Source organism: Trichinella spiralis (assembly GCF_000181795.1).
Source record: "Trichinella spiralis strain ISS 195 chromosome Unknown Scfld5, whole genome shotgun sequence".
Classification (NCBI taxonomy): Eukaryota; Metazoa; Nematoda; class Enoplea; order Trichinellida; family Trichinellidae; genus Trichinella; species Trichinella spiralis.
The window spans coordinates 4,588,287-4,612,605 of NW_003526944.1; the positions used below are offsets into that span (position 1 = coordinate 4,588,287).

Below are 24,319 nucleotides of genomic sequence, written 5' to 3' on the forward strand. Positions count from 1 at the left end.
AATACATTAGAATTATCATATGATGAAATAAATGTTGATAAGTCGATTTTTTGATTAGAGAACTTTTTTTTATTGTTCAAAGCAATTACACACAAATTTGGTAAATTTTAAAAGGTCAAAAAATGCTTTTAATACGCGTGCAATGATGACCTCATTACCTTATGACATTGATGCTTTTTTAAAAAGTTTTTGTGAATTTTTTCACTAATTTTAGTTTAATAAGTTGAAATGGAAAAGTTCAAATTTGTGTTTACAAAAATGTGTACCATGATAATAGTAAGTAATAAATTTTTCATAAACTGGAAATACTTTTCCAGTAGTAATAAAAAAAGAATAATTTTTTGCAATGCAAGCATGTTTGTTTAAAGACACTATTTATTGTATTTTTTCTCTGACATCACTAATGAGGTGGGTTTGTTTGTCTTGTTTCAGTTCAATCTGCTTTAAACGAAAAAGAACGATTGCCATATTCGTATCTTGCTCGTGATGACTACGCACCAGCTTTTGTTAAATTGTTTCGTTTGGCTCATCAAAGTGATGGAGTAAGAATAGTCAAGAAGATCAAAGCTGTTGAGTGAGTGATTATTGATTATTGATATTTTTTCTTTTTGAAAATGCAGTTTTCATTGCAACAGCATTTTTCATGTAGCCAGTTGTTGCAAGCAGTTGTGGAATAGAATTATGTTATAATTTTGCCTCAATTGAAACTCATTCAGGCATGGCTATTTGATAACTTCTTGCCAACTAGACTGTATCGATGGTACATTACCAGAGGGCTCGGTGCCACCTGAAGAGGGCATACTTTGTGATGAAGCGTGTCAGAGGCTGTTGGAAAAGAATCGTGAAAACAGTGCTGTCAATAGTGTCGAAGTCAGTCCCACATCTTTGCCAGAAAAACAACTCACTGGCGAGCCCGTCATTGCTGACAATGCATTAGTACCACGGATATCCAGTGCTGGCGCGGGTGGTGGTGGTGCAGTTCAGGCGGACGGAAATCTTCAAGATAGACATGCAACCAATTTAGCCTCGTCTGCATCTTCGTCAGAACATTCAGCTCCTGGCCAGTGGCAGCCGTGCTCTTACTGTGGACCGTTTATCCCGAGAGCTGCTGTCAACTCGGCGATCAATCCCATTCCATCTGCTACGAATCCTATAGGCGGTGGTTGTTTCAGTGCTGATATGCATGTACGAACCACCCATTCTCAAATTAGAATGGATCAACTGCAGCTCGATGATATAGTAAATTCATTTTTCCAAATTTTTTCCCAACTCAGTCGTCAGTTAACATTCTTTTTGCTAAACTTGCACTAACTTTTCACATCTAATCTTATTTACTGAAATAATAATAACTTTGTCTTTGCACGCAGTGAATTGACTGTCATGGTTTTTGACGGTTTTTCTATTCAGGTTTTTGTCGATCCAGTTGAGCAGCAGCCGATCTTTTCAATGCTTCATCATGATCCCGCAGCTGAAGTGGATTTTATTATTATAAAAACGGAGACGAATCGCAGTTTGTCGTTGACACCGAATCATTTGATTCCAATTGTTCCGTGCCGGCGTGGAATTTTGCCTGCTGAAAAATTGGAAGCAACTGTCAATCGCTATTCAAAATTTGCACACAAAGCTGAGCAGGATGAGTGTGTACTGATGGCGTATGGCGGTTTGGTGAAGACGGAAAAAATTGTCGCTATTAGCCAACGACGTTTGCGTGGCATTTTTTCACCCCTGACCGAAAAAGGCACTATTGTGGTCAACGATTTTGTAGTCTCTTGTTATAGTACATGTGAAAGTCACGCCTTGCAAAAGTTGTTTCATAATTCCATTCGACATATTAGCCGAATGTTACGCAATGCATTATTCATCCAGCTGCCAGTCAGTTCGACTACACTGCCATTGGTCGATTTTACTTTTGACCAAATTTCTGAGATCTATTTGAAATCTTTGTACAAGCTGATGCACTGGACAGTATCGATGACTGTGGCGTAGCTTTTTCAAAGCGGCGCGATTCTCAGATGATAATTTTATTCTATTTATTATACTGTTGTTGCAATGTATTTATTTGTTCAAGCGGTTACTTTTCTTTTCATTAACAGCCATGCGAATTGTTATTTCTTTGTTTTAAATCAGTGACAAGAAATTTAATTATTTCCAAACTGTATTTCTTAAAAACAAATAAAATATCAATATGCAGATACACGAGCGAACAGCGTTTGTCGTTACGTCCATAAAATGTAAATAGATGAAACTCAGTAACTGGTGATAATAAGGCAATAATGTTAAAAAACAAAACAAAAATTAAAATGATATTTATAATTAATTATTAACAATATTTTTTTTACTTTTTGAAGAGCAATTATCAAAATCGAAAACATTTTATCAAATTTAATCTTAAACATCTATTATGAATACTGTATGTATTTTCGCATACTGTAGGAATTTGTGACACATTTTATTTTGCGTTTTTTCTACGTACGAATGTATAGTATAATTGAAAATTGTACGTGAAAAGTATTGATTTTACTACTGCGAAACCCGCTTTCGACAAAAGCGGAAATTAGCAAAGATTAATAGCTTAATGTTATTCTATTTATTTAACATGCAGTTTCCATAGAGAAAATGCAGTATATCACATAAAAAAAATAAAGAAGGCCAAAAAATTAATAATAAATTTATGAATATAATCAAAATAGAGTATTTAAATTATCGCCTTTGCTGAATATTCGCCCGTTGTAAAATACCTGAAAACTGTGACGAATTACTGTAGCTGTTTGTGCGTCATGAACTTACTCATTGTTTTTGATATTGCAGTTCTTCCATCAGCGTTGTGTTGAGGTAGTGTCCGTTTTTTGACAAGCATAATGCTTTGTTGAGTGCTCTGACAGTTGAATATCGAGGGACACTAGCATTTAAGATATTTATTTCTTTGTTTATGCACAAGTTTTCATTTCGAATGAAATTTATTTCTTTAGTCATATGAAACGATTATATTTGGGCTTATTGTTTTATTTTAGATTCTGAACAATTTTTGTGGCAATTTTTCCGTTTGTCTTTTCATGAGTGATTCTTCTCTCTCTACTCCCATATCAAAGAATGAAACGGAGATGCAGTCGTCACAGCTAGCAGCTGCTATTCAAGATGGTGCAGAAGAACCGGAGAATTTGAATGCAATCGAAACAAACGCTCCAGCTGAAGAATTGCAACCCCAGCAGAGCAGAGATGTTGCGGATACGCAGAGTGAAGATTTTAGTGCCGTTGATGAATTAGTAATTGCTGCAGTGAAAAAGTTGATGCTTATTTGGGTCAATTTGTCTTTATTTAGATTCATCACGTGAAATGGATAATTTGGCATGGACGATCTGTTCCAATTATTACACAGAACGAAAATGGTCCATGTCCCCTGTTGGCTATCGTTAATTTATTGTTTCTCCGAGGTCGACTCACACTACCGCCCGGTACGGAATTGGTCACAGCTCGTCAGCTTATGAATCAAATTGGTGAAACTTTTATACAGTTTGGCTTTAATGTAAGATTTTATTCTTTTACAAACTTGAAATAATCAGTAGTGAGGCAGTTTTGCATTTGTTTCTCGTATTATAGGGTAATCATAGGCAAGATTTTGAGCAGAATTTGTTCGATGCTTTTTCCGTGCTACCGAAATTGAGCACTGGTTTAGACGTGAATGTAAAGTTCAGTGGGTAAGAGTGTTGTCATTAAATCGATTTGTTTGTTTTTCTAATTTTTATTCTGGAAAAATTTAGAGTATTTGACTTTGAATACACTTCGGAATGTATTGTGTTCGATTTGTTGAATATACGGTTGTGCCATGGCTGGCTTCCCGAACCCGAAGACCCAGAAATTATGTTAGCTGTATCCGATCTCAGCTACAATCAGCTAGTGGAGAAAATTGTCGCTCAAACTAATGAAGACGATTCTTTGTCAAACGTTAATGGTAAATTGCTTCACTTATTTAGAGTATGTTATAATTGTTTTTTTCTATAGCTTTCTTCTTGCAAAGCTTCCTCGAACAATCTGCTAGTCAGCTTAGTCAAAACGGTCTGAGCAGTCTGTTGAGAGAACTGTTGGAAGATGAGTTGGCGGTGTTTTTTCGAAACAATCACTTTTCAGTCATTACGAAACATGAAGTAAGCAAATGCTTGTTTTTCTTCTCATATTGAAACTTGCACTGTAATATGCTTATTGTGTTAATTAATACTGTAGAATGTATAATTGCATTGTAAGTTAGCGAGCTGAGTCCTATTAGTTTACATAGAAATAAATTTGAATTGATTACTGCGTATCACAGTAGTTGATTAGAATTTTGTCGTCATCAATATTTATTTTCATTATAGTTGTGAATTTGAAGAATGACTTAACAAATTTATCTTGTTGCACAACAACAGTATAAATTTGGAAGTTTTATTTGTAAAAGGTTTGCTTCATCTAGGGAACTTTATTTTTGCTCTTGACCGATCAAGGATTTTTGAAAGAAACGGACTATGTTTGGGAAACGTTGGACACGATCGACGGTGATAGCCAGTTTGTAGATACCGAATTCCGCTTGGCAAAGGCGAAAAGTGAAGAGAAATGCTTGCAGGATGGCAGCAAGCAGATTGAAAACGAGTAACAACAGTACATTCTATTCCATTCGCAGCTTGGCGGAATGTAAAGTATGCTTTTTATTCTTCAGCTTTCTGCTCGCCATGTCGCTGAGCGAAGAGGCAGGAGGTCCTTATGCAAGGATAAAAGAACCTGCGAATGATTTCCACTTTGCCGAACAATTGCAGCGAAAAGAGAATGAAACTGCTGTCGGACACGACAGCAGTGATTTGACCGCTGGCCGAAATGCTGCTGCTGCAATGCAAAATCCCGTGCAAAGTGACAACATGCTCACATCAGCGGCCACACCAAGAGTAGAAAAGGTTAAAACAAGCGACTTCTTTCCCAAATAAATTTTAACTGATAATGTTTTTTTTTCAATCTTGTAGTGTCGCATTCTGTGATACAAAGCCTCCCAAGGTGTCGTTAAGGTTTTTTGCTAACACAATTAATTGTGCTATTGTGCCTTGGTTTGGCTTAACTGCGACGTCGTGTTTCTTCTTTGTTATTATTTTTAACTTTGAAATATGCGGTGAAATTTCAGCAGACTTCATTGTTAACAACTTCATTTTCGGGATTTATATTCAATACAAATAAATAAATAAGGAAATAAATGAACGTACACACCCATATGTATATATATGTGTGTATGTGTATATTCTGTGGGTATACGTATATATATATATGTATGCGTGCGTTCATTTATTTACTTATTTATTTATGCGTATTTGTACACATAACGGTGCATCGTTGACGAAGCGATTTTTTCTTTTGATGATGTGATTTCTAAAATCAGCAATATGTATTATTTTTATTGTTCGCCTTTTTGAGATAAAAAGGCGACAAAAAATAAAAAAAAGTTGACCTTTGTTGTGTGCGGTGGTATGTTTGCATAACAGTTGCTCTCATCGGTTGAAGCTGTTCTTAGTTTCTTGCAACGTCAATTCTTCTTCGAGCTCATGCAAATTCGTTTGCAGAACGTTAACTTCGTGCAAATTTCCAGACATCGCCGCCTGTTTTATATACCTGTAAAGCAAAAAAAATTGTTCGTTTCAAGCATGTCAGCTTTCGTCGGCTGAGCAGTAGAATAGTTAGTTAGTTAGTTATACTCTTTGATCAGGTAAATTTGCTGTTTCAGTGGTTCGATGTCGTCGAAATCCGTGGCCGAATCGTCGTCAAGCAAATGCTTTGTTGTACCGTCGGTGGAGGATGAGATGCTGGATCGGTCGCCACCGATGCGTTCCAAACGAGATTCCATCATCTCTGCATACCGTCGACTACCTTCTTCGAATTCTTTGCGCATCCTTTCCCGGTACTGTTCGTTCAGAACTTTGTATTCACTTTCGCTGGGCAGTGTCGGCGTGCTTGAGGCGACTTTTTGCATCAAAGTGACCATTGCCATGCGCACGTTGCGCTGCAGCAATTGTTGCTTTGGCTTGCAACTGGCGACATTCAACTTGCAAATATTGTCACTTGAGGAAAAACAACAACAACATGAGAGGCGGTGGTTAATACAATGATCCTCGTTCACGCTAGGCTCTACACCAACCTGACACTGTCGACTTGTTGAAGCAAGGTGGCCAACTTGGAACGTACTTGATGGGCAAATTCGAGCTCGAACAGAGATTCGCCATTGCTGCAAATGCAAGTTGCAGATGTTGCTGCTTAAACGAGGAGATACATACCCTAAACTGGACGCCATTTGTACACAAGTTGGATGCAACTTTTCAACTTCCGCTACGTACGATTGAAGACTCTGAAATAGAGTACGTTTAGAGATATATTTTTTTTCTACTGTTTCATGTCACACTACACTGGTCATTTTAATAGCATTACTTCGTACAGTTCGACAATCATCGGTGATGTTGAACATCTTTCCAACTGTTGTTCCCGTCGGTTCAACAATAACGCGCAACAATTGCAAATTCTTATCCGAAAATCCGCTTCCTTCAAAACAGAGATACCAATTGGAATATTATTCAGTTATGCAATACGTTGTGATCTGTTGTTGTTTTACCTTCCCAGTCAAGCTACTGCTGCTATTTTCCACATTTTCCTTCCTCAACTTGGTAAAACTCCCAAACAACTGACCCGCTTTTTCTGTCAAACTGGAGATCCGATTTTTTTCACTGGATGATGTATCATCCGATTCTGTATCAGTGTTTGACATATTCATCGACATATTCAACTTTTCCAACTTGTAAGCGGCTGCGAAAGCTGGATTGGTCAACTTTTCTAATAATTAGAATAGAAGAAATTTTCAAACGGATAACTTCTGTTGATCATCAAAGAATTTTTGATCGACAAAGTTACTGGCAAAATCGAGCGATATGAATATACAGCAATCACTGCACAATATTTTCCCGCACAGTCGGCAGTGGTGACGTCGACGAGTAAGTGAAAATTTCACCTCACAAAACTGACACAGTTTCACGTCGTCATTGCTTATCCAAGGAACGACTGTCTGTTCAAAAACTGAAAAAAACTTTCTTTTAATGGAAACAATTTCGCAAAATATTACCATCATCATTGTTGATGAATATTATAATTCAAACGACGTTCGAAACGTTACGAAACCAAACACCTACTTTCGAATGTACCTTTTCGTTTGTTGATATCCATCGGATACTCGTTGTTGATCAGCTTATCCAAACGTATAACGAGCTTGTTGGTTTCGGCCACTGAAATGTCGACGTGTTCGTGGCGTAGTTTTTTAAAATATCTCGTTTGCGACGTCGTCACGCCTGAGAGTGAAAAACAATTTTATGAATGTGGAACATATTTTATGAAGAAATTGCATCCATGCACAATACCTAATTCTTGACATATGGAGCTTTTATTGACAACACTTGCTTCCAGACATTCGATGAAGCCATCACTTTTGAAAATACGTTGTTTGGCACGATCGAACATGTCTGCATAAGAACAGCACAATCTTATTCAAATAATGCATAATTTTACAAAATCACTCGTTACCTTTGATTTGCGAAATAGGAACATCTTTGGATACTTTGCAATGTACTGTGCTGAAGTGAACATAAAGCTGTGTACTGCTGTAGCAGTTGTGCTTGCAAATTGGACACCAGAAACCTTCCTTGATATCATCGCATTGCATTTTTTACTGGCAAGAACAAACGTCAGCTACAGACTGACAAGCAAGCGTTTTGTGTTTTCACATCATCATAATATCAACAAGGGAAAATATGAATTTCTGAAATTGCGATCATTTCTTAAAACCCTATATATATATATATGTTTGTGAGTGCGTGTATTCTGAAAGATTTTATGCAAATTAGTACAACTAATACAACAATAATTAACTTGCAAGCAATGTCAACGTTCGCAGCAAAACTTTACTTACTGTAGAACAGTAAGAACGTAGCATGTATAATAATAGTGTGCAGTAATAATAAGTTGAAAAATTCAGTTAGAAGCAATTCTTTTGATATTGAATACTGAAACATTTAACGCTTTTAGGAATGATATTTCATTACACAACCATTGAAATAAATATGTTTGTCCATAAGGTATAAAAATTTTCAAATGCAGTCGAAAGTGGAATGATTTTTTGATATTTTTTAAAACAAAATAAAACGTTCAGTATAATTTAACAAATAAATAACTAAAAATTTATTTTTATTATTTGATAACAGTTTCTATCTAATTCGAAGAAGTATAAGGAATGCGCAGATTTCCATTTGAAGGATTAACATTATGAAAAAATTTCTTTTGTGCTTGAAAAGTGCTTTTTTTAAAATAATTTTGAATTATATTTCAAAATTCATGCCCTGCGCAACACTTGCTACAAAATTCATATGTCGCTACTATATTTTCATACTGTAGAAAGTGGATGTGCGTTAGATTGCTCCGTTGTAGTCCCTGAAAATTCTTGATCGAAAGGAAATATTTATTATCATAGGAAAATGCAATATAATCATATAACAATTGTTTTATTAATTTTTCTCTCATGCATGCAATTACAGATACAGTATTATACAGTAAAAAATTGAACTTACTTATAATTTTATCGTAAAACATTGGAGTACAGAAGCTTTTGCTCGTAGCTTTGTAAGAAAGCGGCGTAGCTCGGAAGCAGAGTATTCCATTCTGTTGAATTTTTATTTTTAATTTGTCTGCATATGAATAGTCGATAAATCTTTTACCATATTAATTATAATGGTGAGTTTTTGCATTCCCCAATGGACAAAGTAGCTGTTTAATTAAAGTAATTGGGCGAATAACTTTTTTGTTACGCTTTATAAATTACAAAGCAAAATGTACTTTTGCATAAGAACTAACTACACTACATTTTTGGGTATTGTTATTTTTATTTTGCCGACGATGTTCACAATGCAAGTCGAACTGTCAAACGAATTACATTTAACTATGCTTTTACGCTTTGCTATGTAGAATTCAAGGTGTTGCTATTTTCAAATTTTTTAAAGAAATTCAACGTAATGTTTATCAGTATTATTATAATTATTTTTGTTGTTGGGTATATTTATGCGAAAAATGAAAAAGACCGGTATCATCGAAGATAGCTGTTGGTTTTTGAAAGTTTTGACTAAGTGGGCTTCATTTTATTCATGATGTCTTTTTTACATTTCAGAAATTGTTATCAGACTGCAGCAAAATTATATAATTCTCTTTCAAATTCTTGACGTACAATATATATAGCATCGAGATTTTTTTGATCCTTACATTAATTTGTGTCCAGGCTGAAAATCACTTTGTAGGTATTTCTGGAGTATTTTCGATGCTTAAAAGTAAAAATAATACCATTCGACGACTATTTCTGCAGTCAGGGGTGAAACATTTTTCATTTTCACTATATTTTACAACATTTAGTAGTTGAAGTATTGCAATGATTATTGAATTTTTTCCTTTGTGCATGCCTCTTTTTATTTAGTTGTTTTATAATATGAATTTTTTCAAACTAAAATTTGTTTGGGCAGTGTTAACAATGTGATGATTTTGATATGCATTCTTTTAATGTTTTTCGGTTAATATGACAATTGCTTGTAAATTGTATAAGTTTTTGAAATGCGTGGTTTGAGTCTGCATGTTTTTAACAAAATTAAAAAAAAATTAAATTGTACTTTTCGTCCATTACTTCAGTCGTAAACATTTCTAAAGATTTTGAAATTGTACAATCCAGTTTCGGACATTGTATTAGGATTCTATTTTATATGTACAGTATGCTACAATTTATGAGTGACATGTACGGTATTGTGATGAGCAAGTATTTTTGTGACAAATTTTTCAATGAAATTGAAAGTGGAAATTTTTTTTGCTAAAGTTATAAAATAGTTAAAGAAAATTTTTCAGTTTTATTTTTTAATGTATTTGTTAATTATTTTTTATTTTTTAATTCTGTAATATATGGTTTAAGATTTGCAGGTAGTTTAAAGTGTGTTTTGTTTAAACTTTGAAGTTTTGTTTAAACTGTAGTTGTTATTTAAAATTATTTTAATAGAAACAAAATTTTTGTAGGAAGTGCTTGGTAGTGTTTTTGGAAGGAAAGAATATACTCTGAACATGGTGAACATGAACTCGTTAAATGGTGCACATCAATTAATTCCTCCTGTTAGAGCTCCGGATACTGTATTTTCACAAAAACCCGGCGAACTGTTATGGAGAAGTGAACTTCACACTTATTCAAACAGCCAGAAGTCAGATAATTCTAGACCGATTAGAAGTCCAAAGGTTTTGCAGAAATTACCTTTTAGTCATTTGGAATCGACGACGGCGGCAAAATCTTTGCCGGCCCACATTCCAACAGTTACACGACTGTCATCTGACGGCAGTGCTCAGGTGGCATTTTCAGACTCCACGCCGAAGGCTTTCAAAGCAGCTAACGTTAATTTACAGAAAAGCGCCACTTTTGCGCCGTGCCGTTTGCGAACTTTTCCCGACAGTCGCGCTGGTCTGCCATTTGACAGCGGTGTGCTATCTTTTCCCGAAGTTGGCAGTCCAAGTAGTTTTAATTTAGCAGAATTTTTTCCCAACGACAACAGTTCACTCATCTCCGGTTTTTGTAAAAAGCTGTCTTCGTCATCGTTTGGCTTTCCACGAACTTTTCCCGGAATTGGTCGTGAACTGAAGCAGCCAACTGCTGCTGAACAGCCAGCAGGAAATGTTGGAAAAGTTGCAGATTTTTTCAAATCCAATATTAGCGAACCCTTGAATAAAGTTCATCAACAACAGCATCAACAACAACAGCAACAACAACAGCAGCAGCAGCAGCAGCGTTTTACGCCAATTTTGGGCGACAGATTCTTACCATTGTTGCAAATGAAGTCGAGTAATAAAATGGTCCCCAAAGCGAAACCCGCCTCTCCTTTGGGCGATTTGGTGAAACGGTCGAAATGCCACAGCGAAGGCAACAGTTATGCAAATAGCTTCAAACGGCCGGCCGATTCTGCATCGGATGAAGAGCGGCAGTCAAATATACCGGTGAAAGTGGAAAAGTTGGAAACGGTCGAATCGAACAACGGTGACGTTGATGACGGTGATTTGGGTGAAAATTTTTTCGGCGAATTTCAGCCGAGGGCGTTGGAAAAGCCGATCGAGAAGCCTTTGCGCCGGAACACCATTTCAAGCGGTAAAAGTGAACCCCACTGGGAAGGCGAAGATTACACAACGCGCTGCTTTTGCGGAATGACTCACAACGACGAGTTCATGGTCCAGTGCGACAAGTGCGAGGTGTGGCAGCACTGCGACTGCGTCGGTTTGGAAATGTCCCGCATACCGGAAAATTATCTCTGCGAGCTGTGCGATCCGAGGACGTTGCCTTTGAGTTTGGAAGAAGCGAAATTGATACAGATGAAGAAATTGAAGCAACGTGCTCGGAATCGAACTCGCAAAGGTAGCGGCGGCGGCGGGAGCTGGGGCTGTCGTGGGCGACCGAAAAGGGAAAACGACTCTGCCGAACTCAGCTTGGACCAGTGGCTCGATTCCCTCACTGATACGCAGGGTGCGAAAAAGATACTGGACTTGCTGCCGTCTGAAAGTTTGTGCAAGGCGATGTTCGTGGCCGTTCAGACGCACGGTTTGGTCGCGTTGAAGAAGATTTCGTCCGGTCAACCGATTGCCGAATGCATCCTCAAGCCTCATTTGGCTCGGGATAAGCAGGATATTTTGGCCAACGGAGTGGTGTCGTCGCCGTGGCTTTTGTTCCAAGATTTGAAAGTGAACGGCTCCACTGGGCCGGTTGATTTGTGCGTCGACGCTTCGGACACGGATTTTGCCCATTTACGTCGATCATGTCATCCCAATAGTCAAGTATGCGATGTTGTGTTTTGGATTGGATTTTTCAATCATAAGTATTATATAATTAATTTCACGCATTTTATTTCAGATTCACACGGTTGTTCACAACGGACAACTGCGTTTTGTACTCGTTGCTGCGGCTGACATTTCTGAAATGGTTGAAATTACCATACCATTCGATTACGATTATACCAAGAGGTGCGTAATGTATATTTTTGAAATGCAATGGTTTTTCTTTTCATTTTAAAATAAAATTTTCTTAGTTGATAAAATTGTTAAAAATAATTTCATTATTATATTTATTTATAATGGAAAATTCAAGTATAATCTCAATGCATATTTTCTTAGCGTATATATTTTTTTTGATTCTACATTTATAAATGAAAGTGTATTATTGAATGTGAAATTGTTGAATTGGATGGGTATTTTCAGTTCGGTTCCTGTTACGTGTAGCTGTTTTTCGATTCATCCGACTTTACGTTCAAAGCCTTGTCTGGTGGACGGTTTTAAAAAGCGTGCTGGCTCGAAAGGTAAACTCGCACAGCAGCATATTAACGACAAAGAGGAAAATAAGGGCAAAGGGAAATTGAACGCAGCATCCGGTGGTGGCAAGGGTTGTGCAGCGGCAAAAGCCGGCGTGAAAAAGCCGACGCAACGTAAAGCGAAAAGGGAAAAATTGAAATTGCGTTGGCGTTTCGACACGAATCTGATTCGTCGAAACAATGTTGAAGAGAAAGACAAAAGCAGCGTCGACAGTACGACAACGGTGAAACATACGGGCGAAGGCAATGCCGACGTGGACAGTAGGGATGTTGTCGGCAGGGGGGTCGGTGCTGCTGATGCGGAAGCGGTTGCCGACGATGAAGCTGAACCGGTGACGTCGTCGGCTCGGTCGAAGCCGGCAGCAGCAGCAGCATTCGACGAGCCGAACCAGCAGCAGCAGGGTCGACAAAAGCAGAGAAATGAGTCGAAGGCGAAACGAGGTAGCATCGAGCTGGCACGTCTCCGCAAAGACTACTGGTATTCCAGGCAGGTCGAGGAGACTAGCGGCGAGTCTGGTGCCGGCGGGGTCGACTGGACTTTGCCGAACGAGAGGACGAAAACGTCGACCCGGGAAGAGAGGAAAATGCAGTCGATAATGAAGTACATCCACTGGATGGAAGAGCAGGAGAAGAAGTTGCAACGGAAACGTGGTTCTCAGCAAGCGGCCGACCGTCGACCGGAGAAAAAGCAACCGCGTCGTCGAAGCTTGGGTGACGTGGCGTTGTTGAATCGAACAAAACAAGTGGAAGCTGCAAAGCCGGACGACGACCGTGGTGCAGATTCTGCATTTGACGGCGGCGACTTGGGCGAGTCGACGAAAGTGGTGAACATTTTGGACAATCTCCACCAGCCGAACTCGGTGAGTTAAAAAAAAAAATTTTTTTTTGGTTTTGTTTTTTCCTCACCCCACCCCTCCGGCTGTTGCTTCATTTGTGCCCATCAATTTTTCAGGAACACGCGAAAGATAGTGTTGGTGAATTGATTGAAAAAGTTGTCGAACAGCAAGCTGATCTGATGTCGAATATGAACAACGACAAGGTGAGGGTATATTTTTTGTTTTGCGTTGCATACAGAATAGAATGGCGTGGTGTAATAGTAGTAATAGTAGTGAGAAGAGGGCAAAAATTTTTATCCATTTTTTCTTTCAGCACGTTTTCCAGCAAAAGACCGACTTGCAAATTCATCGTGAACAATGTACAAATGATAATAATAATAATAATAATGACAGTAAATTAAGTATTGTTCAACAACGATTTCCGTGGGATAAAAGTTTGCTGTTAACAGCAGCAGCAGCAGCGCTTAATAGTAGTAAAACGACAGAAGAGGTATTTTGAGTTTGCACTTTTATAATAATATTTCTGATTATTTTAGTCCATCGAATACATTTTATAGGCACGTCAAAAGATGATTAATATTGAAACGTTGAATCAGATTGGTAACAGTGGGTATTCGAGAAGCGAATTTCACGCCAACGCTGCTGCTTTACCGAAAAGGAAGCTCTCTTTGGACGAGTATAAGCATCGAAAGCAGATCAACGAGGGCGATGTCAGTGATAACAAAGAACACAACACACCACCACCCCCACCCTCACCACTACCACCACCCCCATCATTGTTGGAGAAACCGAAATCATTTTTTCCGGATATGAGCTGTAAGCATTGGGGTATTGTTGGAATTTTGCGTTTGGATGTGATCAATTTCACCTTGTTGCAGATGACATGCTGAAATCGTTGGCGTTGCATTTCAACAACCCGGTTGGCGGCGGCGTACCGACTTTGCCTGTTGAAAGATCTACTCTTCCTGATTTGACCACACCTGCAATTCCTTGCAGTTTGGAAACATCTGATAATTTGAACTTGTCAGCGAATGAAGATCAGGTAAACGATTACTTATTTATTAATTGGATGAGAAATAGCATCATGGAATAATAATAAAATGTGTAACTGCATTTAGAATGGCACCTTTGAAATGCAGACGGCGAATGCATCGAACACAAATTTTGACCAAAACAGAAAGGTGAAAGCACGTGCTTGTGTTTAGACTGTTTTCGTATTGAAATGATGATTCTTTCTTTTTTAAAGGACAAATATCAGGATATCTGTAATGTGCAGTTGGTTGTACTTCCGATGAAAAGTACGGGAAATAATGAAGAAAAAAAAGCTTCACCATCGTTATCAGAAGAAGATCATAAAGCGGTGGAAAAGAATAATTTGGCTAATATTTATCGTCAGTTCAATGAATGGAAAAAATCACCCATGTTGTTTATTGACGATGTTGTTCCAGCAAAAGTTTCCCGACAAGAGCAGACATGCTCCGTTGATATGAGCCTAGTGGTGAACAACAACGACAGTAACGGTGGTTACAGCTGCAGCGTTGGCAAGAAGAAAAAAGCGACTGGTGCATCTTCAACGGTGGTATCTGCTGTTGTAGAACAGTGCGCATCCGCTGCTGTTGAGGGAAGAGGAGGGGATTTGGATGGCAATTTCGAATTGAACGAAGGGGAATGCATTGAACGGCAGCGGCAGCAGTAGTAGTCGTTTTTTTTTGTTCGATCTCAGATCTGTTCGAAATTGCGTTCCCGCCCCACCCTCTTTTTCTGATTCCGTTTCTTTTTTAATCTGTATTTCTAATTTTTTTTTTCAATTTTATTTTCCATTAATCCAATCGAACAGGAGATTCCGCTTTTGAAACGTTTCCTGTTGTTTTCTTTTTCTTTCCATGCGAACGAGTTCGATTTGGTAATTTTTTTTCTTTTCACAAATTCGAAATTGCGGTGCGTCTCTACAGACATTTTTCTATCATATCTGATGCAAATGGAGATGAGCTTTTTTACACTTTTTGTTCAAACACATGTATGTATATAATTTTTTTATTATTTTGTTTTTCTGTTGACATTTCTGCGTGTATGTAAAACAACAATACCCCCCGAATTTGTTATGAAAATACGCGTTTTCATTATTATTCTTATATCCTATTAGCATAGGTTATTTAGTTATTTTTACTACATTATATAGAGAGATGCCTCAGTTTATTATTATTTTTTTTGCTATTTTGTGTTTTGATATTTTGTAGGCTTACTTGCTTGTGTACATCGTGTTGCTTTTTTTACACGTACTACTACTACTGCTGCGGCGTATGTGGTCGTTGTCGTCGTCGTATACTAAAAAAAAGTGCAGACATTACTGTGATACAAGTAAAAAATTTTAGTTGCGTTTGTTGCATTTCGTTTAACATGTATGATGTGATTGATATCCCATTCAGTGTATGCGATTTGTTCCGTGGTTTTTTTTGAAATTTCTTGTAATTAATTATTCGTGCATTGTTTGGTGTGCTTTATTCTTGTTGTTGACTGTTGTGAGAGAAGAGGGATATTTTGCGATTGAATTTTGTTTCAATTATTTCTGAAATGCGATATTCAAATTTCACAGCTATACAGAACTTGGTGAACTTTGTTCCAAACAACAAGAAAAGGCAAGAAGAAAAGTTCTTTTTTTCAAACAAACAGAATATTACGTATGAGAGTTTTGTTGGAATATAAGAGAAGATCATCGCCGATCAGCAAGTCATCTATCTGCTGAAATCTGCTAGTAGATGTTGAAAATCTGCAACTGTCGGCAATGATGAGGAAAAAAAGAATAATCTCAACGCACGAATGTAATAAAACCTAGGAATATATACACAGAGTCCGCACACTTTTTCCAAATAATTGATTCGATTTGTCGATTCTGTGTTCGACATTATGACCAGGCTTTTGGGTTTTTTTGTTCGAAGCGTTCAGAAACGCTCAATGATCAACCGTCTCGACCGACTCCGGAAAACTTGGCCAACGGTCAGTTGTCCAATCTCGTACTGGATATCGGTCTGCTTGTTGCTGACCGTGGCGATTGGTGGTTGTTTTGCCATCTCATCTGCAAACTGCTTGTCGCGTTTGTTTTCCCAAAACAGGAACAATATTGGAAAAATCATCTGCAAAAGATAAATCGGTTGGAAAAAGGTGCAACTTCCGCGCGCATTAAAAATTACCATGATCAAATTCAGTGTGGCTACGTGTGAAGAAGTCCACGGAAAACCGATCAAATCGACCAACAAACCACCCAAAGTTGGTCCGACGAATGCCCTGAAAAAGTTTCCATTTCACTTTTCCACAATTTTCATATCAAAGGACAAGACAAACCCTAGCGAAAACGCAGACGTATAGAAGCCGGATACCAACGCGTAGGTTGAGAAATTATTCGGATAGCCATGTTTGCTGGAAATTAAAATGACATTGATGTATTATAATTTCATCTCCTAACGGTGACAAAATCAATTCAAAATTGAACTTACAGGGTTGAATGCAAGCAGTAATGGTACGACGTCACTACTGTAATTCCCAGTCCGCATCCGTAGATCGCTTGTCCAATGCAAACGTTGGTCAACGATCTGCGAGCGAATAAATAACTTGTTGTAATTTGGTGGTTAGTCAGTTTTTCTACATATTTATTTGCACGCTTACAATTCTAAAGGCAAATATGGAACGGGACCAATCAGCAGAATGCTAATACCAGAGATGAAGAATCCAAAAGCCATCACTTGTAACGTACAATGCTGAAAAGAGAATTGAATATTTGTGAAAAGGAAGGAAGAAAGAAAAAAATCCTCATCACAACAACAAACCCATTTGTCCACAATTATACCGACCAGTGGTGACGTGAGCGAGTAAGTGGCCGACAGCAACAAAAACAACAACCCAAGCACTTCTGGTTCGAGATTAAGCTGTATGGATTTTTTTAATATAGAGAGGATAGGTAAGGGAATTCAATTTTTTTCTCTTTTTTATTTTTACTTACAACTTCAAGATGCGGAGCCAGAGTTGGATCGAAGAAAGAAATGGTCATCATGCCGACGAAAATGCTGAACAATGCCAAGAATAAATCTGGCTTGAAGACCAACAGCCAGGCATTTTTTCCAACGACTGGCATCAGTTCTGAAATTCAAGGATAATTTCTCACAGTATTATTTTCAGTGCTGTGTGAAAATATCAATTACCTACCCTCAGTATTGTCAACCGTGTCGACAAACACCGACACAACGGCAAACGCTAGCAGGATCAAGCCAAATGTGGTGAACGGCAAGTGAAAACTGCCAAGCTGAAAATTTCATTTGTTCGTTCAATGGTTGCGTGAGTATATTTATTTATTTTTGAATTACTTTGAAAAGAATTCCTCCAAGTGGTGGACCAAGCATGAATCCCATACCGTTGAACACTTCCAAAATACCCTGCAGTGTGATCGATCATCAATAATAACGGAGGAGAATAAGTTTTTCAAAAATAAGAAATACAAATTTTTTCCTCTTACAATAACAGTAGCCACTTTTCCAGGAAATCGATGTGCAACAATGGAAAATGCGGCGGTCATGTAGGCGGCCGATCCGACGCCTTCGAAAGCCCTGATCACTATGCCCAAAGAGATGAAACTCGAATCCATTGGGCACATATCAAGAAGTCTGAATATAAAGTATGTTCATATTTATTATTGTATTCCAATTTTTTTATTTTAAATTGAACTTATTGCTTTCCATTGAAATAATAGATTAATTTCAAAACAGTGCAAGTGCATACAGCATGTAAATAAATTAAATGCTTTCAATGAATGACTGAATTTAAAAGATGATTAAAATAGATTAGATTATTTTTTTGAAAAAGAATTTTCTTTTTTCAAATTAAACGTTGAACGTCATGATCAAGCAAGTGAGCATAGAAGAAGTGCTGGTGGATTGAAGAGGAAATTTCAGATTTACCCGAATAGAATTGCAGTCCAAGCAGCGATGAACAATCCAGCGGAAAACATGAACTTTATACCGATGTGACTTGCCTGGAGAAATTGAAATAATTTTCAATTTCATTCAGTTGAAGAAATATGAAAAAAAAATTATTACATATTTTCCACAAAGAGGGGACAGAAGAAAGATGACCAACTGCATGACGCCGAAAACCAAACCGATCTCTGTTTCGCTGGCCCCTCTTCCTCTAGCCTGAAAACATCAAGCAAAGCAAAAACAAGCGTGTTGCTTTTCAAAATCATAATGCAACAACAACAACAACAACAACAGTAATGCTTTTGCAGAGAAGATCATTATCGAATTTCATTATGCAAAAAAAGGAATTGTTGCTTCTTATATTTTGTTCACTTTGATTGTATTTTGCTAAATTATGCTGCATTCATTCACATTTGTTTGCAACAAGTTTTTCTTGTTACTTTCTTAATATATATTTTATAGGAAAAAACTCATGATGTAAATTTTTTTTTCTCGCTTCAATGCAAGTTTGTGTGTGTATTTGTGTGATGTGAAAGAAAAGGCAAAGCTTTCTCAGGTGAAATGAATGAAAAACGGTCATAAAAGCAACCATTGGACAATAATAATAATAATTCCACTGACTTCTGCTCTGAAGATTCTTTCTGGAACTGCTGCTGTCCTGCATAAACAGCGAAACTTTCAAACTGGATCATCATACTGGACACGAGTGCAATTAATTTCGGCATTTTATTATTAGCGGAATCATCTTCGCAAAGGTATCATTTTTCCCCATCAAGCAGACCTGTTTGTTCTACAGTTGCATGTATACACATATATATATATATATACATACATACATATATGTTCGGTCAACTTTGCCCAAAGAAACTGTCAAAGGCTAGGCCAGCCTCTTTCTTCTACTACTCTCCACCAATGAACTGCCGAACGAGAGCCATTAATGAATGATATATTGTCGTCTGTTGCTCATCCGTATGAATTGGCTATTTCAATTTAAATTGAGCAGAAAACAAATGTTCCAAAAATAAGAAACTACCGTTGTAACAATTTTGTGCAAGAAGAAGAAAAAATATGCAAACGATAAACAGAAACAAGTCAGTTGCAGCAGGAAAGAATGAGAGAAAGATTGACAGATACAAAGAGAAAGATGCAAACGATGATAAGGATTCTAGTGCACGTATGAATTGCATCCATCTATAAATTATTTTTATTAAAAATGAATTCCACCATTTATACTGACATGACGTTATAAATACATGCACACTGCAAATTGGGGTTATCGTTGCTGAGAAAAAAAATGGCAAAGGAAATTGACCTCAACGAGAAATGTCAAAAAAAAAGAAAAGTAACAAAAACACGAAATCAAGCACTAATAATATGTGCTTTGTTTGCTCGTTGGTTTTTATGTGTGAATTTTTTATTGCTTAAAATAGAGAGAGAGAGTGGAAGAGTGGAATCATTTTTCCTCTACCAGTTTGAATTGTAATTTTTAAAAATTCATTCACACTCGTCCATGATGATGATGATGATGATGGCATTTCCCTTCTTAAACAAACATGCAATCGAGCAAGCAAGCAAGCAGCTTGTTTATTCTAACAAAACGCCAGCTTTGACAAGTTAGTTAGTTAGTTGACCCAACTGAGCTAAATGGACTAAGTAATAAAGTAGTGTAGTGTAGTGATTGAACACACTGGGAGTGCTGAATTAACAAAGCAAAACAGTCGACTATGAGCAGATACGATTTCACAAGTCAGCTAGGCAGTTGTTTTTCATTTTTTTGTTTTCTAATGGATATATATATACATACAGATAAGATACTTGGCTATTTTAAGCAACGCTAGCAGGGTGAAAATCAACAACAACAACAACAACAACAAACATTACTACTCACCACAATTGGGAAAAACGGTGCGATGCAAGCGAACAACGTCGCCCCAAGGAAATAAGTGATGCTGAGTACACAGAGCACCATCAAATTGCTCTTCGACCAAATTGGCACCGGGGTTGCTTTTTTCCCAACATTTGCGGTATCCACACTTTTATCGTTCATCGAACTCATCTTGATCTCAACGGTCGACTTTTCGCCGGCCATGCTGCTTCACTTATTAGCTAACCACCATCCAACTGGCTAACTAGCTCGCTTCTGACACACACTAACTTCTCTTCGCCAGTCTCTTCCACTGACCCAACCAACCGGTGCCGTCTTTTATTGTCCAACGCCCTGTATGTTGTTCTGTTTTTTCTTTTCTGTTGTTTTATTATTACTATTATTATTAATATTATTAATAATATTATGATCCTCGTTTGAGAACAATGGATAACCGATTCTGCTTGGCTAATCTCAGCTACAGTTCCAATTGGTCAATTGTGTAAATTAGCCTGAAAGCGCCAACGCTGTGCCGATTGTTCAACTGACGACAGGTCATCAAATGAAGAGAACACCGACCGGTGAACGGCGTTTCTGCCAGCAACAACAATAACCAGTGTGTTGTCGTCGTCGTCGTTATCTGTCATTTGAATCGTCAAAAAGTGATCGTCATTTCGACGATCAAAATTATCTGCGCTCAGGTACATTTTCAAATTTTATTAGCATTTTTTTCAAAATTATGTATAAAAAATTTTTCTAAAAATTAAAATAAATTTTAAAACATTTTTAATGTTAAATTAATTTTGAGAATTATTAGGTTTATTATATTGTTTTTTTCACGAGTGCGCATGCGAGATGATTTTCAAAGTGAAAATTTTCAATCCACGTATCCGCCGACCCGGTTCCACCCCACCGTATCAAACGGAATTGCATGTCACTTTGAACGTTCAATCCAACCTCGTAACGTAAAATAATTTGAATTTAAATTGACAGCCAGTGACAGTTTGAAATTTTCAAAAATAAACGTTTGTCGGGTATTGTTTGAACTGCGATGAGCGGAAATTCGACATTGTAAGTGAACTTTGAAAAAATGTAATTTTTGTAAATTTTTTTTGTGAAATGAAAAGTATTACAATTTTTCAGCACATCAAATACTGCGCATATGGTCGTTTAATTGTTATGTAAAGGAAACTTGTTTTCTCTTTTTCTGCTTTACTTCAAGTGCTCAATTATTTATTGATGAAAATTAGGTACTTATTATGTTATACTGTACGTAGGCTGGCAAAATAATTTGAATTCCATCAAGCTTCAATTTTCTATTGGTGGTCAAAACTTATCTTTAAAAATTAATTTCAACGATGGATAATGTTCGCCAATAACTTTTCCGCGTGCTCATTTGAACAGCTCGCTCTGTGTGTTCTATGTAAATTGTATCAACAGCTATCAGCGTTGCGTCCGTTGGTTTTGATTGATGTGTGCTATCAGTTATTTGATTTTAAATTGTTAAAGCTTTCTGGTTTTTTATTTCTCACTAGAATATAAATTCCAATTTCGTACCTTGACGACATGCGCATTCATCCATCATGCAACGTTCGCTCAACAACATGCTTAACAAATTTGCTGTTCGTGCAAGTTCAGCATAAAAAGAGTTCCACACACACTGAGCACTCTTCGTCCATCTGTGTTGTTTTCATATTAATGATGAAGTGGTGAAAAAATTTTCCTGGACTGATGTAGCAAATTGACGTCATAAAAATTTCGCTCTATAACATTAACTTGGTGGCAGTATTTTTCAGTAGAACAACTCAATAGGTAGTCAATTTGAACTGAAAATTGTTAATTACGTAAATACGTATCAAAAATATAGTTTCTATTGTTTAAAAATAGTCCGTGTAATATAGTTTTAACATAAAATGCCTTGCAAAGTACGATTTGTTCAGCAAGAAAGTGTACTTAAGAAAATGGAAAATTTTTTAATTAAAATTATGCTCAAGTTAATAAAAATGAGTTTCATCTTTGTAAATGGTAAACTTTCTCTGGAAATCCATGCTTAGCAATATGTAATGGAATGGAACTTTTGAAAAATTGTAAATAATGCTTGACTTTCAGTTTGTAGTTTTTTTGTAGCATTTTTGGAGTTTGTGAATAAATGTTTGTCAAAAATTTCACTTTTGCTTGCTATCCAAATATGTAAGTTTATATTTATTAATTTTTAAATTTGTTATCAATATCTTCCCAGTTTATTCTTGTTTACTTTCTGATGTAGTTATTCGTGACGTTTTATTTAAGGGGTGGAATGCAATTTAAGTTCAGTTGTCATTAGTGTATCACATGTTGTCTGAGTGGACTTTTTCCTGTATAGCCTTGGCAGTAACACTTTAACATATTCCGATTATTTCTTTGATGATGTTTAAACCGTTTAGAATAAGCAAGCGAGTCAAATTAGTTTGTAAACCATTTTACAAGTAGCACTGTAGGTGAAGTGTAAATATTTACCAATTTCCGCATGCTTAATCGATGTTTGCATGTTGTAAAAAAATTATCAGTTAGGTTTTGTAAAGTTCATGCTGTTTTCAAATTGAAAGTATCATTTTTCATATTCGCGTTTATAAATAAAATCAGTTTTGGCATAGCTGAAAAACAAGCTGAAACGCGAATAAATGAGATGAATGTTGCTGTCAAAGACTATATGATGATTGATTGAGCTTTTGCAAAATTTATATTGGCATTAAATTTCGTGAGTATAAATGTTTTCTTTTTACAAGGTAGCGTATGTCAGTATTGTTTATAAAAATTCAACACAGAAATTGAATTTGTTTCAATAGATAGTATGAGGAATACTGTATATGTTTTTATTAACATATGTTTCATTTTTGTAATTTTTAAGCCTTTTCTTGGCGAAAAATGCAACATAGCCAACGTTTGTTCTGGACGGAACGGCACCGACCTCGTCGGTGTGACCCACCCGTGAGTTGGTGCGCACCGGGTGGGTCAGGAACAATACGCGCTCACTGCCCGGTAGATCACTATCTCGGCGTTTATGGACCCGGGGTCGGGGTCATAAGAGGCCCCTTTCGGTTAGCCGAATAACGGCTTCTTGCGCAAACAATTCTGGCGGCGGGTCATCAGATGACCCGGAGGAGCGGCCGTTGCAACGGAGCCGCTAAATGGCCAACGGCGCCGTGGACAAAGCGGAGATCAAAGGATCCGAACCCTGGTAGCCTACTGGCAGCCAACGGTAATTTAGATCGGCGCCGCAGATGGCGCGCACTCCTCGCGGCGAGCGAGCTGCCCATTGGCGCTTCGCGTTAGCCACCCGCCGAGCCCCTGACCCCGGGGCTCTATGTATGACTATGGAGAGTGCCGCCGCGTATAGTGGAGTAGTAACAAGGAACGAGTATTGGTGAACGATAACGATACAAGCCATCCACGAATCGAGGACCCGAAGATCAACATACGTCCGAGAAGGTGACGCATATTTATACAGTCCAGTGTCATTTGCCTGCCTGGCGAACGTCTAACAAATTGTACCTGAGCATCACTTACCGACTGCTGAACTCGTCGGTACATTTTGGTCCTCCGAGCCGGATTCGAGTCGAAACTACGCTACCTACGGATAGAGAAGGCTAATGGCGTCCACTGCGAAGGCCCGTTCCTAGAAGCTCAGCGCCAACAAGAACCGGTTTACTAGGCTATTGGCGGAGCTTGAAGAATTGTGCTTGGGGTCAGCCGACGTTTATGAAATCTAGGAGCAGCTCTCTATTACGGAAGAGCTCTACCGCGCGTCAGACGCACTTCAGGCCCAAGTAGAGCAAGACCTGGAAGGAGAAGAACATCAGCACGCGGCAGACGACTGGAGAAGGTGTCGAAGGCTCTTCAGGTATTGGACAAGGATCCGTTCACTGGCCACTTCCCAGTGAGCGAGGCCGTGATGCCGATGTTGAGGGAGAAATTGCCCCCTGCCCTGCTAAGGGCATGGGACATGAAGATAGGGTCCGATTCAGAAGAAAAGGAAGTTCTTTGAGTTCGCTCAACGGCAGGCGAACTCGCTCGCTACGCCCATGGAAGAGGACATGAAGGTGTCTGTGATAAGGACAGAGTGCAGAACGTCCCCAAGGAAATCACCGCACACCAAATGGAACGACGGTGGCCGCATCACGTCGTTGCTTCTTCTGCATCTGTTTCCGATCAATTACCTGATACATAACCTACGCGGGTAGCTGCTGCTGAAAGTAATGAATTTAC

The 24,319-nt window shown here is 37.8% G+C and overlaps 7 protein-coding genes across 7 annotated transcripts; 3 read left to right on the forward strand and 4 right to left on the reverse strand.

Annotated features, from left to right (window-relative positions):
* The first annotated feature begins 228 nt into the window (after positions 1–228).
* Tsp_08528 (hint module family protein) lies at positions 229–5,197 on the forward strand. The gene is made up of 12 exons (XM_003375494.1): positions 229–280; positions 433–574; positions 717–1,239; positions 1,408–1,965; positions 3,012–3,263; positions 3,320–3,523; positions 3,598–3,695; positions 3,759–3,949; positions 4,000–4,142; positions 4,445–4,620; positions 4,688–4,919; positions 5,141–5,197. The coding sequence occupies exons 1-12, from the start codon at positions 229–231 to the stop codon at positions 5,195–5,197; spliced, it is 2,628 nt and encodes an 875-aa protein (XP_003375542.1).
* A 304-nt stretch (positions 5,198–5,501) lies between these two features.
* Tsp_08529 (conserved hypothetical protein) lies at positions 5,502–7,711 on the reverse strand. The gene is made up of 6 exons (XM_003375495.1): positions 7,573–7,711; positions 7,410–7,511; positions 7,185–7,340; positions 6,614–6,831; positions 5,706–6,352; positions 5,502–5,622 (listed from the first exon to the last, which is right to left on the reverse strand). Exons 1-6 carry the CDS (start codon positions 7,709–7,711, stop codon positions 5,502–5,504), a joined length of 1,383 nt encoding a protein of 460 aa, XP_003375543.1.
* A 1,928-nt stretch (positions 7,712–9,639) lies between these two features.
* Tsp_08530 (putative PHD finger protein) lies at positions 9,640–14,942 on the forward strand. Its single transcript, XM_003375496.1, is given in 11 exon segments — positions 9,640–9,660; positions 10,090–10,455; positions 10,468–11,880; positions 11,957–12,066; positions 12,301–13,270; positions 13,363–13,455; positions 13,560–13,736; positions 13,804–14,074; positions 14,125–14,288; positions 14,365–14,427; positions 14,493–14,942. 11 exon segments carry the CDS (start codon positions 9,640–9,642, stop codon positions 14,940–14,942), a joined length of 4,098 nt encoding a protein of 1,365 aa, XP_003375544.1.
* Positions 14,943–16,185: 1,243 nt separating this feature from the next.
* On the reverse strand, positions 16,186–18,935 carry Tsp_08531 (transporter, major facilitator family). Its single transcript, XM_003375497.1, has 13 exons — positions 18,832–18,935; positions 18,393–18,426; positions 18,193–18,266; positions 17,751–17,898; positions 17,602–17,670; positions 17,444–17,540; positions 17,241–17,377; positions 17,068–17,166; positions 16,907–16,998; positions 16,738–16,833; positions 16,586–16,660; positions 16,435–16,528; positions 16,186–16,377 (listed from the first exon to the last, which is right to left on the reverse strand). Exons 1-13 carry the CDS (start codon positions 18,933–18,935, stop codon positions 16,186–16,188), a joined length of 1,311 nt encoding a protein of 436 aa, XP_003375545.1.
* Positions 18,936–20,316: 1,381 nt separating this feature from the next.
* Positions 20,317–20,781, reverse strand: Tsp_08532 (hypothetical protein). Its single transcript, XM_003375498.1, has 2 exons — positions 20,601–20,781; positions 20,317–20,471 (listed from the first exon to the last, which is right to left on the reverse strand). Exons 1-2 carry the CDS (start codon positions 20,779–20,781, stop codon positions 20,317–20,319), a joined length of 336 nt encoding a protein of 111 aa, XP_003375546.1.
* A 2,456-nt stretch (positions 20,782–23,237) lies between these two features.
* On the reverse strand, positions 23,238–23,644 carry Tsp_08533 (conserved hypothetical protein). Its single transcript, XM_003375499.1, has 2 exons — positions 23,621–23,644; positions 23,238–23,591 (listed from the first exon to the last, which is right to left on the reverse strand). Exons 1-2 carry the CDS (start codon positions 23,642–23,644, stop codon positions 23,238–23,240), a joined length of 378 nt encoding a protein of 125 aa, XP_003375547.1.
* A 168-nt stretch (positions 23,645–23,812) lies between these two features.
* Tsp_08534 (hypothetical protein) lies at positions 23,813–24,281 on the forward strand. Its single transcript, XM_003375500.1, is given in 3 exon segments — positions 23,813–23,880; positions 23,914–24,089; positions 24,100–24,281. 3 exon segments carry the CDS (start codon positions 23,813–23,815, stop codon positions 24,279–24,281), a joined length of 426 nt encoding a protein of 141 aa, XP_003375548.1.
* Positions 24,282–24,319: the final 38 nt, after the last annotated feature.